This window comes from Vipera ursinii (genome assembly GCF_947247035.1).
Source record: "Vipera ursinii genome assembly, chromosome: 2".
Taxonomy (NCBI): domain Eukaryota; kingdom Metazoa; phylum Chordata; class Lepidosauria; order Squamata; family Viperidae; genus Vipera; species Vipera ursinii.
In genome coordinates, this window is record NC_139513.1 from 4,721,418 (window position 1) to 4,736,087 (window position 14,670).

General features: G+C 50.8%; 2 protein-coding genes across 2 annotated transcripts in view; one reads left to right on the top strand and one right to left on the bottom strand.

Moving 5' to 3' along the window:
• The window catches only part of LOC310635918 (zinc-alpha-2-glycoprotein-like), a 203,616-nt gene that overhangs the window by 173,383 nt on the left and 15,563 nt on the right, over nt 1–14,670 (bottom strand). The gene's annotated exons all lie outside the window — the stretch shown is intronic.
• On the top strand, nt 5,427–11,301 carry LOC310635933 (major histocompatibility complex class I-related gene protein-like). Its single transcript, XM_083355327.1, has 5 exons — nt 5,427–5,532; nt 9,573–9,818; nt 10,096–10,371; nt 10,750–11,100; nt 11,167–11,301. The coding sequence occupies exons 1-4, from the start codon at nt 5,460–5,462 to the stop codon at nt 11,058–11,060; spliced, it is 906 nt and encodes a 301-aa protein (XP_083211453.1). The 5' UTR covers nt 5,427–5,459; the 3' UTR covers nt 11,061–11,100; nt 11,167–11,301.

Genomic DNA, 14,670 nt, shown 5'->3' on the forward strand with positions numbered 1-14,670 from the left:
GGGCCAAGCCACACCCAGACGGTCCACCCGGCCCCACAGGACACCTGCCTACCTGGCGGACTATGTGTGCAAGTGACCTCCACACAGTTACATTGTTTTTTGTTGTTGACATACAGTGTACATAGTTGTAAGTAAAGGTAAAGGTAAAGGTTCCCCCGCACATGCGTGCTAGTCGTTTCCAACTCTAGGGGCTGGTGCTCATCTCCGTTTCAAAGCCGAAGAGCCAGCGCTTGTCCGTGGACGTTTCCGTGGTCATGTGGCCGGCATGACTAGACGCCAAAGGCGCACGGAACGCTGTTACCTTCCCACTGTAGTGGTCCCTATTTTTCTACTTGCATTTTTACGTGCTTTCGAACTGCTAGGTGGGCAGAAGCTGGGACGAGTAACAGGCGCTCACTCTGTTATGCGGCACTCGGGATTTCACCCGCCAAACTGCCGACCTTCTGATTGACGTGGTTCTTCTCTAAGGGGGGAGGGGTGTTATGTATGCAGGCACCTGCATAGCAACAGCCACCAGAGGGCGTTGGCCTGAACGGTTTTGGCGGGAAACCCAGTTTCGGCGGGAAACCTAGGGCCAACCCCATTGGCTGTCCGCTTACCTGGCTAGGTATTTAAGGAGGCCAGGTAATCCTCATTCGGCTAGCATCTCTTCCTTGCGTCGGACCCACTACACAACAGTACTCACAAGCAATAATAAACAGAGTGGTTTATCAGTCAGAGGGACCTTCCACCCAGCTGGGTCTTCTCAACCTCTTCAAGATTCCTTGTCCCAGATGTTTCTCCTTGGGGTCTCCACTCCCAAGAAAAGCCAGGCTGTTGTGAAAATAGGCTCTTCTTCCAAATCCTAGCTCTTGAGAGGAAGAGGAAGTCATCATAACTCCTCATGAGCTTCTTTTGTGCTTGGACACAAATACACAAACACATCTCAACTGATGCTGCCTCTGCTTCTCGCTCTGAATTGGAGCTCATGTGTAAAGAGGACAAATCACGCACTTGATTTAATTTAATTTAATTATGGGACTTATATGCCGCCCTATCTCCCGAAGGACTCAGGGCAGCTAACAACAATAAAACAATAAATACAAATATTAAAAGAGATTAAATTTACAAAGCCCCACTAAAAACCAATAAAAATTAAAACAAAATTAAAACCCCCGTCTTCAGTCCAGGTCGGCCAGTTGGAAAAGGTATGTCTTTAGGTCGCGACGAAAGGACCGGAGATCTGGAGCCATCCGAAATTCTCAGGGGAGCTGATTACAAAGGGCAGGTGCCCCAACAGAGAACGCCCTCCCCCTGGGGGTCGCCAACCGACATTGTCTGGCCGACGGCACCCTGAGGAGACCCTCCCTGTGTGAGCGAGCGCACAGGGCGATGGGAAGTCATTCCTGGCAGCAGACGGTCCTGTAAATATCCCGGGCCTAAGCCATGTAGGGCTTAATAGGTAAGAACCAGCACCCTGATGCCGATCTGTACTTATTTTGATATTTCTCTGCAAAAAGAAAAATCAGTCAAAGCTCAAAAGAATCCACCAGAGATCATCAAATTTCCCCCTCTGAAGGAGGAAGAGCCCCTGGAGATACTTCACAGTTGTTTAGTCACAACAACTCCTGCCTTTATGGGATAGGAGGAGGAGAATTGGGGGAAGCAGCAGCAGCAGCTTCCTGGGAGGGGAGGAAGTTTTTCATGGGAATCCTTCTCTGCTGCTCTTCAACCAAAGCCTTTGAAAGGGTCAGAACTGGGATCCGTTTTCTTCCCAACTCAGAAGAAGACAAAATTATCTCAACCTCAGACTCAGCCAAGTCAACACTGGAGTCCCAGCAGGAGGCTAAGATCTCAGAGGCTCCCCAAGAGGGCTGGGAAAACAGAAGGAAGTCCAGAAGAAGCTCCAGAAAGGGAGAGATTTGGGAAGAATCTCTCATCTTCCACCAAGAACCCAAAAAAGGATACTTTGCCCCTCCGGCCTCTCCCCCAACTTTCCTCTCCTGCCACCTCTTTCCCCGTTGCCCTCCATCGTGCCTGCTCTCCCTCCTCAGACGTGTTGCAAATTAGTCCCAGGGCAAGGTAGGACTCGAACAGGGCTGAGTTCTCGCAGCCCAAATGAGCCGCTCTCTCTCTCTCCCGCTCTTTTCTCCCAAGTGCAAAGGGGGTGCCGGTTACCAAGGAGACGCCCAACGTTCCTGAAGGGGGCTCCGTGAACCACCACCACCCACCCCCCCAGGAAGGCGGACTTTCCCTTCTGGGAAAGGAGCTCAGCGGGGGGGGGGGGGAAGACCCAGCCCAGGACACGACACCTAATATTCGGGGTGGGGGATGTTGGAATAACCATGATCTCTGTTCCTATACATGTAGCTGGCTAGTACTTTTCTGGCTAGTACTTTTCTACCATGGAAAGTCTTCAGTGAACCATGTGTAAGGAAGTAAGCCATAAACCCAGAAAACAAAGAAACCTAGGAGAGGCCATTTGGCTACAGCCAGATAAGGGCATAATCACAGTATTCCTTCACACCATTGGCTATTCCATTTAAGGCAAATTCTGACACCTCCTGCAAATGATTGGTCATTACTGTATTTGAATCTACCTCTAACACCTATGTCCTTTTAGGATAAGAACACATGTGTAACCATGATTGGTCTATTTGAATAACAATAAAATGTGATTGGTTGCTTTTGCTATAAATAAACAAGGTCCACTGCTCCTGGGAGGTCAGTTCAGTTCAGTGGTCCAGTATTCAGTGTGCATCCCAGGAGCAGCGAAGCCCTCACCCCGAGAGATCTCTGTGTCCTTCTTTCATGGGTGCCAACCCTGGGCAGGAGCAGCCTCTGCCCAGCTTCACCAGCAGCTAATTTCTCAACCCGGCTGCAGCAGCAGCAGCATCCCAGCAACAGCAGCTTCCCAGCTTCCCTGCAGGGGGGGCTACCAGAAAGAAGAGGGAGTCCAGGTATTCTCCAAACAAAGCGCCTGAAGGCAGGACAAGAAGCAACGGATGGAAACTAACCAAGGAGAGAAGCAACCTAGAACTAAGAAGAAATTTCCCGACAGGGAGGACAATTAGCCAGTGGAACAAGCTGCCTCCAGAAGGGGTGAATGCTCCAACACTGGAAGAGACTGGACAGCCATTTGTCTGAAATGGTTCAGGGTTTCCTGCCTGAGCAGGGAGTTGGACTAGAAGACCTGAAATGTCCCTTCCATCATCATCATCATCATTCACCATCATCATCATAACCAACAACAAAAGTAATACTATTCCCCCCTCCCCTTCTGCTCCCTCCCTCCGGGTCGCGACTCCCTCCGGGGACTCACCGCAGCCGCCCCCGATCAAGGAGGCCCCCAGCACGGCTCCCAGGAGCAAGAGGGGCGCCCGGGGCAGCCGCATCGCCCTCCAGCCCTTCGCGTCTGCAGCCGAAGACCAAAGACCGCGTCCTCCGACGAAGCAGCCAAAGTCAGGGAAGGAAAAACCCCGCCCTTTTTGCCCCGCCCACTCTGTCCCTTTGGGACCACCTTGACCCGGATGATTGGGAATCTCCAGAGACATCCTGGGTCAACCTGCTCCACAGGAAACCCTCAAAGCTGCTAAACGGGGCTCTTCTCAGAGGTTCTGGAGATGAACACCTGCGCCGTCTCTCCAACCGTTGCCCTTTCATCGCTCTTTAGGAGCCTCTCTTGGCGGTTTCAGCCTCTGAGGTTGGCGCAGCACCAAGAGATGTGAGATTGTGCTGCTGGTGTGTAAGTCAGGGGGAAAGAATTACAACGAGAGTGCATGAAGCAAAGGAGAGGAAAGACGCCCCACCCCACCCTGAGTTTGGGAATGACAAAAACAAAGCCATCCTTAATGCCTCTGCTGAACTGGCCTTCCTAAGCAGAGACATTAAGCCTCCTCCAGGGAGGAACATACCAGGTTGGGGTGACTGTCAAGGAAAATCACCTGGCAATGGATCTGTTCCTTGCCTCAAATTGGCAGATGCTTCTCACCTCCTGCTGTGGGATCCTCGCGGATATAGAATTTTTATTATAGACGTTAGAAAACAACAAGATGACATAACGTTTTGACATAATTGCCATTCAAACTGAGGCCCTTGTCATAACATCTACAAGGTTTGAATTTCCTTAGTCATAGTCGCTTGGCGCCAAATCTGGGCAGGTGGGGGTGGGCAGTGATCAATAACCTCCCAATGGAAGAGCCTCAAAAGTTCTTGGGTTCATGAAGCTTGATTTCGACCATCAGTTCAGAAGTCTATGGTGAAACGTTAAGAAAACTCAGAGGAGCCATCCACAACAAGCATGAGAGCCTGTTGTCTTCCAGTGTGATGTTGTTTCACAATAATGCTTACCTGCACACCTCTAGACACACCCAAGAACCAATTTGTCATCTGGTAAAAGAATGCAATAAGATAATAATAATAATAATAATAATAATAATAATAATAATAATAATAATAATAATAATAATAATAATAATAATAATAATAAAGTTGGAAGGGACCTTGGAGGTCATCTAGTCCAACCCCCTGCTCAGGCAGGAAACCCTATACCATTACAGGCAAATGGCTGTCCACTCTCTCCTTAAAAACCTCCATTGTTGGAGCATTCACCACCTCTGAAGGCAAGCCGTTCCACTGGTTGATTGTTCTCACTGTTAGGAAGTTTCTCCTTAGTTCTAGGTTGCTTCTCTCCTTGACGAGTTTCCATCCGTTGCTTCTTGTCCTGCTTTCAGGTGCTTTGGAGAATAGCTTGACTCCCTCTTCTTTGGGGCAGCCCCTGAGATATTGAAACGCTGCTATCATGTCAACCTTTGCAGACTTTTCATTGCCTTCGGTAACAATCCTGTTCAGGTGCCAAGAATTTTTGTTTTCCTTCCCAGAAGTTGGAGAGGGATCCAAGTCTACCTGCGCGTTTCTCCTCCTCCAGAATCTCCGTCTCCAAGCAGGAGACAAACCCGGTTCCAGGCACAGACCAGGCATGGCCCGGGACAGACCCAGGCTGAAGTTCACCCTCAGCCCTAGAACCTCATTTCTCAGATCAGCCTACCTCGCAGGGTCGTCCTGTGGACAAAGGGAAAGAAATGCTCTTTATAAGGAAGGCTGCTATGGTGGGGCTTGGCTGAGTGGGTTCTGCGATGGGGGGTGGGGGTGGGGGTTCCTGGAGGTCGAAAGGGAGCGAAGGGAGCGGCCCGGTTTCCCCTCTTCACTCGAGGACCCCAAGGCTGGGTGAGAACCGGCCGACGGAGCGGAGAATTTCACCCCGGGAGTTCTCGGCTCTCTGGAGCGCCAAGGGGCGGTGGGGCAGAAGCGAGGGCGGCGGCGGTGGGGGAGATGGGGCGGGGGTGGGTGGGGCGGGTGGGGCAGAAGGAACGGAGTGGGCGGGGCAAAATGGGCGGGGCTTTTCCTTCCCTGACTTTGGCTGCTTCGCCGGAGGACGCGGTCTTTGGTCTTCGGCTGCAGACGCGGAGGGCTGGGGGGCGATGCGGCTGTCCCGGGCGCCCCTCTTGCTCCTGGGAGCCGTGCTGGGGGCCTCCTTGATCGGGGGCGGCTGCGGTGAGTTTTTGGGGGGAGTCGCGACCCGGAGGGAGTGAGCAGAAGGGGAGGGGGGAATATTATTATTTTTGTTGTTGATTATGATGATGATGGTGAATAATAATAATAATAATTAATAATAATAATAATAATAATAATAATAATAATAATAATAATGATAATAATAATAATAATAATAATAATAATAATAATAATAATAATAATAATAACGATGATGATGTTGGAAGGGACATTTCAAGTCTTCTAGTCCAACTCCCTGCTCAGGCAGGAAACCCTGAACCATTTCAGACAAATGGCTGCCCAGTCTCTTCCAGTGTTGGAGCATTCACCACCTCTGGAGGCAGCTTGTTCCCCTGGCTAATTGTCCTCACTGTCGGGAAGTTTCTCCTTAGCTCTAGGTTGCTTCTCTCCTTGGTTAGTTTCCATCCGTTGCTTCTTGTCCTGCTTTCAGGCGCTTTGTTTGGAGAATACCTTGCCTCCCTCTTCTTTGTGTTAGCCCACGCCCCCACCCCGAATATTAGGTGTCGTGTCCTGTCGTGTTATTAGTAACTGGACTATTTATTTATTTATTTATTTATTTATTTATTTATTTAATTTGTATACCGCCCTTTTCCCGAAGGACTCAGGGCGGTGAACAGGGCAATCCTATCATCCATGTCAGGGCGAAAATCAACAACGTCCCCCGTCAGAGGTCGAGGAAGATCAAAGAAAACTCGAAGCATATTCTAACTGTAGAAAAATACTTTAATTAGGAAATAAAAGAAACTCTTAACTGACTACATCTTACATCAGAGAGAGCAGAAGAGTAAAGAAAAGTAAAGTGAAATTTTTCTTCTGGACATGCGCACACAGAAGAAGCAGATATGAAAACCCAAAACATAGCTGGACATGTGACAATCACCATAGTTAGGAGATAAGATAAGAATAACAAGATGAGACGTGCTTGTCCTCCCAGCATCAATTAGCTCTAAAAGCGAAAGAAAAATGACTGCATTTCCATCTGTTGTCAAACAAGAACTTCTGATTTTGGCAGCACTGACACCCAGCAGAACCAGGTGCCAAAACAATTTTGAGAAAAGAACCAACTCTGCCTCTCGTGTTTCTCCTCCTCCTCCTCCACAATCTGACTCTTCAAGCAGGAGACAAGCCTGATCTGGTTCAGGTTCACTTGCTACATGGCCTGGGACACACCCAGCCTAAAGATCCCCCTTATCCCTAGAAACCCATTTCTCAGCTCAGCCTACCTCACAGGGTTGTTGTAGGGACAAATGGGCAGAAATGCTTTTATCAAGAGATGCTTAGCCCAGTGGCTTTCTTCTGATGGTGAGCTTGGGGAAAGAGCCGGGCCTCTAGGGAGAAGCTCTGCCCCATTTAGAGCTGTGCTGTGAAGGGATTTATTTATTTATTTATTTATTTATTTATTTATTTTAATTCCATTTATATCCCGCCCTTCTCCGAAGACTCAGGGCGGCTTACAAGCTTAGCAGTAGCCTTCATTCTATGTATATGCCTGCTTATTAGGGTTTTCACACACACCCCAAGCGGCATTATTACAAAGTCAGCTTATTGCCCCCAACAATCTGGGTCCTCAACAATCTGGGTCCTTTAGAAGGCAATCACACACACACACAACCACACTTGGAGGACTTTTTCTTCCCAAAGTCCAGGCAACCTCTGCCTTAAGATCTCCTCCCTTACGGGCACACCTGCCATTTCCCCTCCCCCCAGTACTTCTAGGAAAATAGGGGAGGATAAGTCTTTCTGGGCACCTCTAGACAGTCTCCAGGGGTAGCCCCAGGAAGAACCCTGCCTGGCAGTCTAAGCTTTTGTGGATTTTCCAGCCCAAGAACTGTTTTTCCAGCTTCTCTTTCTCAAAAGTCTCACCTCCGCACAATAAGCCACAATTATTCTATTCCTGAGATGGTTTACCTTTTTTGTTGTGCCCAGCGGTTACAGTATTACATCCACACAAACATTCTTTGATTCTCAGTCTCTCCCGCTCCCTGAGCCTTTGGTCACATAGACTCTATCACTTATTGTAGAGACTGTGTTATAGAGAGGATCTGTAATGTAAGGAGAAGCAGCTAAGCCTCTTGGTGAGCCCGGGCCAGACTGGGTTCAGCCCCCCCAACCCCCCAAGACCTTCGGGGGGGGGGTTGCCCCAGGCGAGCCTTTCCTGGAGATTGTGGCTTTGCGACAGTGAATGTCCCAGAGAGGAAAAGGAAAGAACAGAAGACTCTAAGAGGGGAAAGAGAATGGGAGGGGGGAGGGCAGGGGATGGGGAAGGGGCAAAGGGAAGGGGAGGGAGGGGTTAGGAAGACGCAGACTTTGCAGCCAGTGTGTGGGTGTGTGCGTCTGTGTGTTTTGAAACAAGGCGTTCAGCCCTGGAGGCTCAGGGAGCAGGGGCGGGGAGAAAAGCGGGGGACAAAAGGGGCGGGGCTTTAATAATAATAATAATAATAATAATAATAATAATAATAATAATAATAATAATAATATAAAGTTGGAAGGGACCTTGGAGGTCATCTAGTCCAACCCCTTGCTCAGGCAGGAAACCCTATACCATTTCAGGCAAATGGCTGTCCAGTCTCTTCTTAAAAACTTCCAATGTTGGAGCATTCACCACCTCTGGAGGCAGGTTGTTCCACTGGTTAGTTGTTCTAACTGTCAGGAAGTTTCTCCTTAGTTCCAGGTTGCTTCTCTCCTTGACTAGTTTCCATCCGTTGCTTCTTGTCCTGCCTTCGGGTGCTTTGGAGAATAGTTTGACTCCCTCTTCTTTGTGGCAGCCCCTGAGATATTGGAACACTGCTATCGTGTCCCCCCTCGTCCTTCTCTTCATTAAACTAGACATACCCAATTCCAGCAACCCTTCCTTATATGTTTTAGGCTCCAGTCCCCTGAACGTATTTGTAAGTCAAGATTTCAATGAACCCCAATAAATCATTTGAATTTGAATTTTGAATGATTTAGCCTTACAAAAGGAAACAGCTCCGGTGCCAGGTGGAGGGGCGGGGGTATCGGGCGTGGGATGCGGGGGTCCCGGGCGCCCCTCTTGCTCCTGGGAGCGGCGCCTTGCGGGGGGGCGGCTGCGGTGAGTTCTGGGGGGGCACCTGGGAGTGGGAGGGGAGGAAGCAGAAAGGGGAGGGGGAGAGCCGCGTCCCGGGCTGGGTCTCTCCTCCTCTGAGCTCCTTTCCCGGCCTTCCTCCCCGGGAGGTGCGGGGGCAGCCGAGGGCAATGGGGAAAGAAGTTGCGTCAGGAGAGTTGGGGGGCGGGCAGGAGGGGCAAAGAGAAGGGAGGGGCTCTTGGGAGAAGAGTTGGCAGCCTTGGTTTTATTTTATTTTGTTTTTTCATTTTCCCAGCCAGGAGGCGAAATGGCACCTTCATTCATTTCGCGTGGAAGGAGACTTCGCCAAAGGGGCTTGTCTAATAACGGAGGCAGCTCGAAGGGAAAAGGAGCAAGGCCGGGACGGCTTTTGGCGTTGCGAACGGGGGGGGGGCATTAAGAGGCAGTTTGGCTGCGCGGTATATCCCCCCGCCATCCCCCCGCCCTGCCAGAAGCCGTGGCGGCCTCGCTGCCCCTCCCTCTCCCCTTTCCTTAGAAGTGCCGGAGTTGCAAGCCAAGCCACTTTTGGGAAACCCCTTAGAGGCATCTCGCTGTTGAGCAACCAGGTCGAACAAGGAAGCTCCAGGTCGATCCTCCCCTGTGCCCGACTGAGTGACTGACTGGCACTGCCTGTGGTTGGCAAGGGAGGTTCTGACCTCAGTCAGGCACAGAAGCAGCTGGCTGGGGATCCTGAGGGCCCAGAGGAGCTGTGGGGGGAACTTAACCAGATGTGGGTCCGCCCAGCTGTTTTTAAGGTCAGCCGATGGATGCTGGGGCTTCTTCCTTCGGTTTAAAAGAAAGAATCTTCCCAAACAGGGCAGGAAGAGGGTGGCCCACCTGTTGGGGGGGTGCTGGGTGACAATAAAAGGTTGGAGGGGATGGAATTGCAATGAAGACCCCCCCTCTAATTCCCCCCTGCTCCCTCCTCCCTCTCCAGGCTCTCCCACACACTCCCTGTGCTACTTCTACCTGCGTCTGCCAGAGCCCAGCCAGGGACTGTCCCAGTTCCCCATTAGGGCCTACCTGGATGACCAGCCCATCGCTCGCTTTGACAGCCTCAAGGGGAAGATGGAGCCTCTGGTGCCCTGGATGGAGGACACGGACAAGGAGATGTTTCTGGCCCCTGAGTGGGTCTTCAGGCCTGACCTGCAGAAGTTATCAAAACTGGGTCACCCTGCTGGAGGTGAGCAGGGGCAGTATCACCTTTGGCCAGCAGTTCCTGTGGGGGGGGCAAAATAGCAAGATTTTCTTTCTTGAATTCCCCCCCCCTCAATTTTATCCCTTACCTAGAAATTCAGCAAAAAAAGGTTAATGGCAGTAGAAGTTCTTTCCTGGTGGGTTGAGGAAGAGAAGGAGAAATCGGGTTTCTCTCCCTAGGAGGAAGGGGAGGGAGGCTACAATGACGCCTTGGAGAGGAATCCTGGCCCCTTCTCACCCACCCCTCTCTGGGTCTCCTTCAGGGCTTCACACCTGGCAGGCGATTTTGGGCTGCGAACTCATGGAAGACGGGAGCAAAGGAGGGTTTTTGCGCTACGGCTATGATGGGATGGACTTCACCAGCTTCGACAAGGAGAACCTCAGCTGGGTGGCATCTGAGCCCCATGAGGAGAAGGCCAAGGAGAAGTGGAAGAAGGAAGGAAGATGGTCTAATGGAATGAAAGGCTTCCTGGAGCAGACCTGCATTGAGTGGCTGGAAATATATCAGTCCTACAGGAAGGAGGCTCCGCAGAGGATCGGTGAGTGGCAAAGGGGGTCTCCATTGAGTGTGTTTCTTTAGGCTCCCCCCTCCCTACATTAACTTAAAAGAATCAAGCTACCTTTTAAGCTGTTGACAGAAAAAGGGTCAGGAAATATCAGAAGCAAAATAATCTTCAATGCCCCCCTCCCAAAATAAGGACTTCAATGAAAAAGAAACTAACTGAGCAAGAAATTAATGCCAAAGGCCTTGTTCTGTTTTTCTGAGAAAACCTTGCAAAGCAGAAGAAAAGAAATGTCCTGTATTTTGGGTCAGAAGGAAAAAAATCAGTCTGTTCCTGATTTCTCTTGCTGTTCAAATCACCTTGCCAGAAACTCTCGAAATCCTGGGAACTCTGGTGTTGTTGCTGTTTCTGCAGAGCCCCCAGTGGGGAAGGTGACTCGCAAGGAGGTGAATGACAGCCTGGAGGTCCTCAACTGCCAGGCCTTTGGCTTCTACCCCAGGGAGATCCAGGCCACCTGGATGAGGGACAGAGAGATATGCCAGTACGAGACCCTCCCTAGGAATGTGGCCCCCAACTTGGATGGGACCTATTATTTCTCGCTTGGCATTGAGATCGACCCCAAGCAGAGGGACCATTTCCGGTGTCACCTGGAGCACCAGGGCTTGCAGGAGCCCCTGGTCTTGGGCTGGAAGGAGGAAACAGGTGAGAGGCGGATGGGATTATAATATGTAGATTTTTCACCAATGTTTGAAACCGTGTGTGTGTGTGTGTGTGTGTGTGTGTGTGTGTCTGTGTGTCTGTCTGTGTGTCTGTCTGTGTGTCTGTGTGTAGGGGGGCAGTAATTTTTTTCTGCCCCATGTTTCCAGGTGGAGAGCAGGGAATATAGTCCTACACTGAGCAACACAAGAGAAGTGATTCCTATCAGGGGAGTTGGAAGTAGTAACTTTACAGCAAAAGTATGAAGAATTGAGACATGATAATACAGGAGATAATATGATGCATAATTGGTTGTGGCTCTTCCTGATTGGTTGTGCCCTTCGAGGCCATTGGCTCTTCCCTCTGCAGCCTGGGAGTGGGGGCTTCATTCAGGTGGGGGGCACTTCTTGAAGGCCAATGCAAGTTGGGAAGCGCTTCCACGGTTCAGCATCTTCAGGAACTCATCCTCTGCCTAATCAAAACCATCTTTCTCCTCCTTTATCCACAGGGTGGTGGATTTCTATGGCGATTGTGGCTGCCTCAGTCTTGGGACTTGGAATTTTCTTCCTGATCTGTAAGTGAAACAAACACACCCTCCTGTGTCTTTCTGGGTTAGCTGAGCTGGTGTGGATGGGAAAGAGTTGCAGCCAGGAGCCCCCACAAGACCCTCCCCCACAAACAGCGTTTTGAACATGGATCAGGAAGGAAGGAAGAAGATGTGCAGCCACTTTCCCATTCCCTGCAAATCTCTTGTCTGGGAGGAAAACTCTTTGGCCTGAATGGACTTTCTTCAGAGGAGCAGATATCAGCAGCTCAGGAGTCCAGGAAAAGTCCCTTAAAGGGTCTGGGAAGTGCTGGAAATCCCATAATCCTGTCCCCAAAGGAGGTCTATTTGCCATGTCTCCTGGCAAAGGGAAGCTCTGATGGGAGGGGAGGTCCATGGAGGGAGGGGCCCATGCCCTCTGCCCCCCTGCTTGCAATCACACCTGGGGACAGGCAAGAGGAGGCAGGCAGGCCCAGGGGGAGAAGCTCCCGCTGCTCCTTCTGCTCCTACTCAGAGCAAGAGACACAAGAGGGAGGAAGGAGGCAGGACACGTCTCCTCCATTGAGTCTCACCAATTGCATCTCAGCACTTCCTTGTGATTTTCTCAGCCAGGATTTGGAAGTGCTTTGCCCCTTCCTTCTTCCAGGATGGGCCTTCTCTTCCGATTGGATGGCGATTCTCAGTTTAGCCTTTCAAGATCAGCCAAAAGTTGCTGGTCCTTAGATCTGGCTAGTTTAAGATTAGGTCAGAAAAGCTGTGACAGCTGAATTAAGAACTTCTGAGTCCAGAGTATGTGAGATCCTTATGGAGGTCTTCAGAATAAATCCTTCTCCATCTGAGGCCGGAGTTGCTGCCCCCTCAAATAAACAAACTGTCTTCTTTCTTTGCCATCTGTCAGGTCGATGGAAGAGATGCAGAAATAATCTCTATCAGGAAGTGATAATTTGCCATGATCTGACTCCTTTAGAAAACATTCCTTCTTTCTCTGCGCAGGATGTAGAAGATGAGATGCAATCGCTGTTGTCTCCGCAAACATCAGAGGTGAGTGTGATTGTCGCCGATTATTGCTATTTAAGGCACAACGCTCTGGGCTTTGGGCATATCTGAGAAGACCAGGAGGATTGTTGGAGGTGGGGAATTAATCCTCAGAGTGTTTCCAAAGGAGTCAGGTGGGGATGCGGGGCTTTCTCGGATGGGTTGCTCTGCAGGGGAGGATCCTGCTCCGCTCAGCCTCTCTGGCCCATCAGCTCCGAGGCAGGAGAGAGAAATGGGGAAGGGGCCCAGAGCAGGAATTGGGGCACCTGGGGAAATGGAGAATTTCTTTCCAGGAATGACTGGAGGGGAGGGGGAGAAGGAGAAGGGCAGCTGGGGCTATCCAGGGAAAAAAGGCTTCTTGGCCAGGATGAGCTGGAGGCAGAGGGGAACCCTGGGGGAGAAGTGGGGGGGGCACCAGCAGCTCTTTGTGCTGTGGAGGGCTTGCAATCCTCCCTTCCTCTTTGACTGCTTCTCCTCATGCCTGATGAGCTTCCAGTGGGGGGACAAGAGCCAAGGGGAGAAGAAACACACCCCGCCCCATGCAAAAGGAGGTGTTCATTTCCCTCATTTTTTCTCTCATCGTGCAGAAGGAAAAAACAGAGTTATCTACTTCAGCAGCCGTTCACAGGAGAAGCAGGAAGGAGACCAGGGAAATGCATCCATGATCACAAACTAGCAGTCAGAAGACATGATGAAAACTCCTTCATTTCACAAGAAATGGATAGACTTAACCGGACCTTCAACTGGGAAACTGTGAGCATCCTTAGATCAAGCCAAATCCAAAAAAAATGCCAGAGAATTCCTGGAGACCTGCCACTCTGACAAAGTGGCCATCCACAGGCACACAGAGATAAACAACGTCTACATTCCAAAAACCCAAAAGGAAACAAGAATACCAAAACATCTCTTAAGCAGCAACCAACACCTATAATGAGCAAAAATTAACATCAAGAATAACACAATAACCACAATCAAGGAAACAACCTCCCAATCTAGCAATTACCAATACAGACAAGCTAACACTCAACTACCAAGAAGCCTCCAAGAACATTACTTTCCAGCAATGGGGGAGATGGGGGAGGGGGCGTCTTTGTGTCCTTTGCTTCATGCACTCTCCGGGTCACTGTAATTCTTTCCCCCTGAGTTACACACCAGCAGCACAATCTCACATCTGTTGGTGCTGCGCCAACCTCACAGCCGGAAACCGCCAAGAGAGGCTCCTAAAGAGCGATGAAAGGGCAACGGTTGGAGAGACAGCGCAGGTGTTCATCTCCAGAACCTCTGAGAAGAGCCCAGTTTAGCAGCTTCGTAGAAGTTCACTGCAATGGAAAGGGGCACCAGACGGCGGCGGGATTCAGCCGGTTCCCACCACTTCGGCAGAACCGGTAGCTATTTTTTTTGTTCTCCAAGCCCAGAATGGACTTTTGGAAGTGGCACCATCCACACAGAGCTGACCGGAGAGAGGCTTAGTCTCTGTCCGGACAGGAATGGGCGGGGGGGAAGAGGAGGGGGAGGGGAGGCGGGCAGAGCTCTGAACGTTCTCCTGTTCACTTTCACTTTCACTCCAAATCAGAAACGCCGAAACTTCGAGGAAGCTCCGGGAAGCGCGAGGGGAAGGAAGCCGTTTTTCTTTTGCCAACGAGGCTTTTTTTTGGGGGGGGGGGGGGAGAGGCAGCTCCAGCACAGCGCCCCCTCCTTCCCTCCCTCCCTCCCTCCCTGCTTCTCCCCCCCTTCTCCCCCCTGGCAAGACTCACCAAGCCTCTCCCGAGGGCCCCAGAGCCCGCGATGGGAAGGGCTGGCCCTTCAGGCTGAGGATCGGCAGCGATCCAAAGGCCCAAAGCGCCCGATTCGGTTCCGTTCGGGATTCATTTCCTATATATAAAAAATACCTAGATTTAAAGAACGGCCGATTCCCGACCGCCCTTAGTTTCCTAAGCAATCCAGCGCTTTTCTTCGGGACTTCGAGGCAACCCCCATCATCCCCAGGCCGCAGGGGAGGATGGGGATTGTAATCCAACATCCCAACATCCCCCACCCCAAGGGCGGGGCTCTCTCTTGAG

What these genes read in the sequence shown, in the direction of transcription:
- LOC310635933 (XM_083355327.1), top strand. Translation starts at nt 5,460, where the DNA reads ATGCGGCTGTCCCGGGCGCCCCTCTTGCTCCTGGGAGCCGTGCTGGGG. An exon ending in CTTGATCGGGGGCGGCTGCG is followed by an intron (nt 5,533 to 9,572) that starts GTGAGTTTTTGG and finishes CTCCCTCTCCAG; the next exon opens with GCTCTCCCACACACTCCCTG. An exon ending in GGAGGCTCCGCAGAGGATCG is followed by an intron (nt 10,372 to 10,749) that starts GTGAGTGGCAAA and finishes CTGTTTCTGCAG; the next exon opens with AGCCCCCAGTGGGGAAGGTG.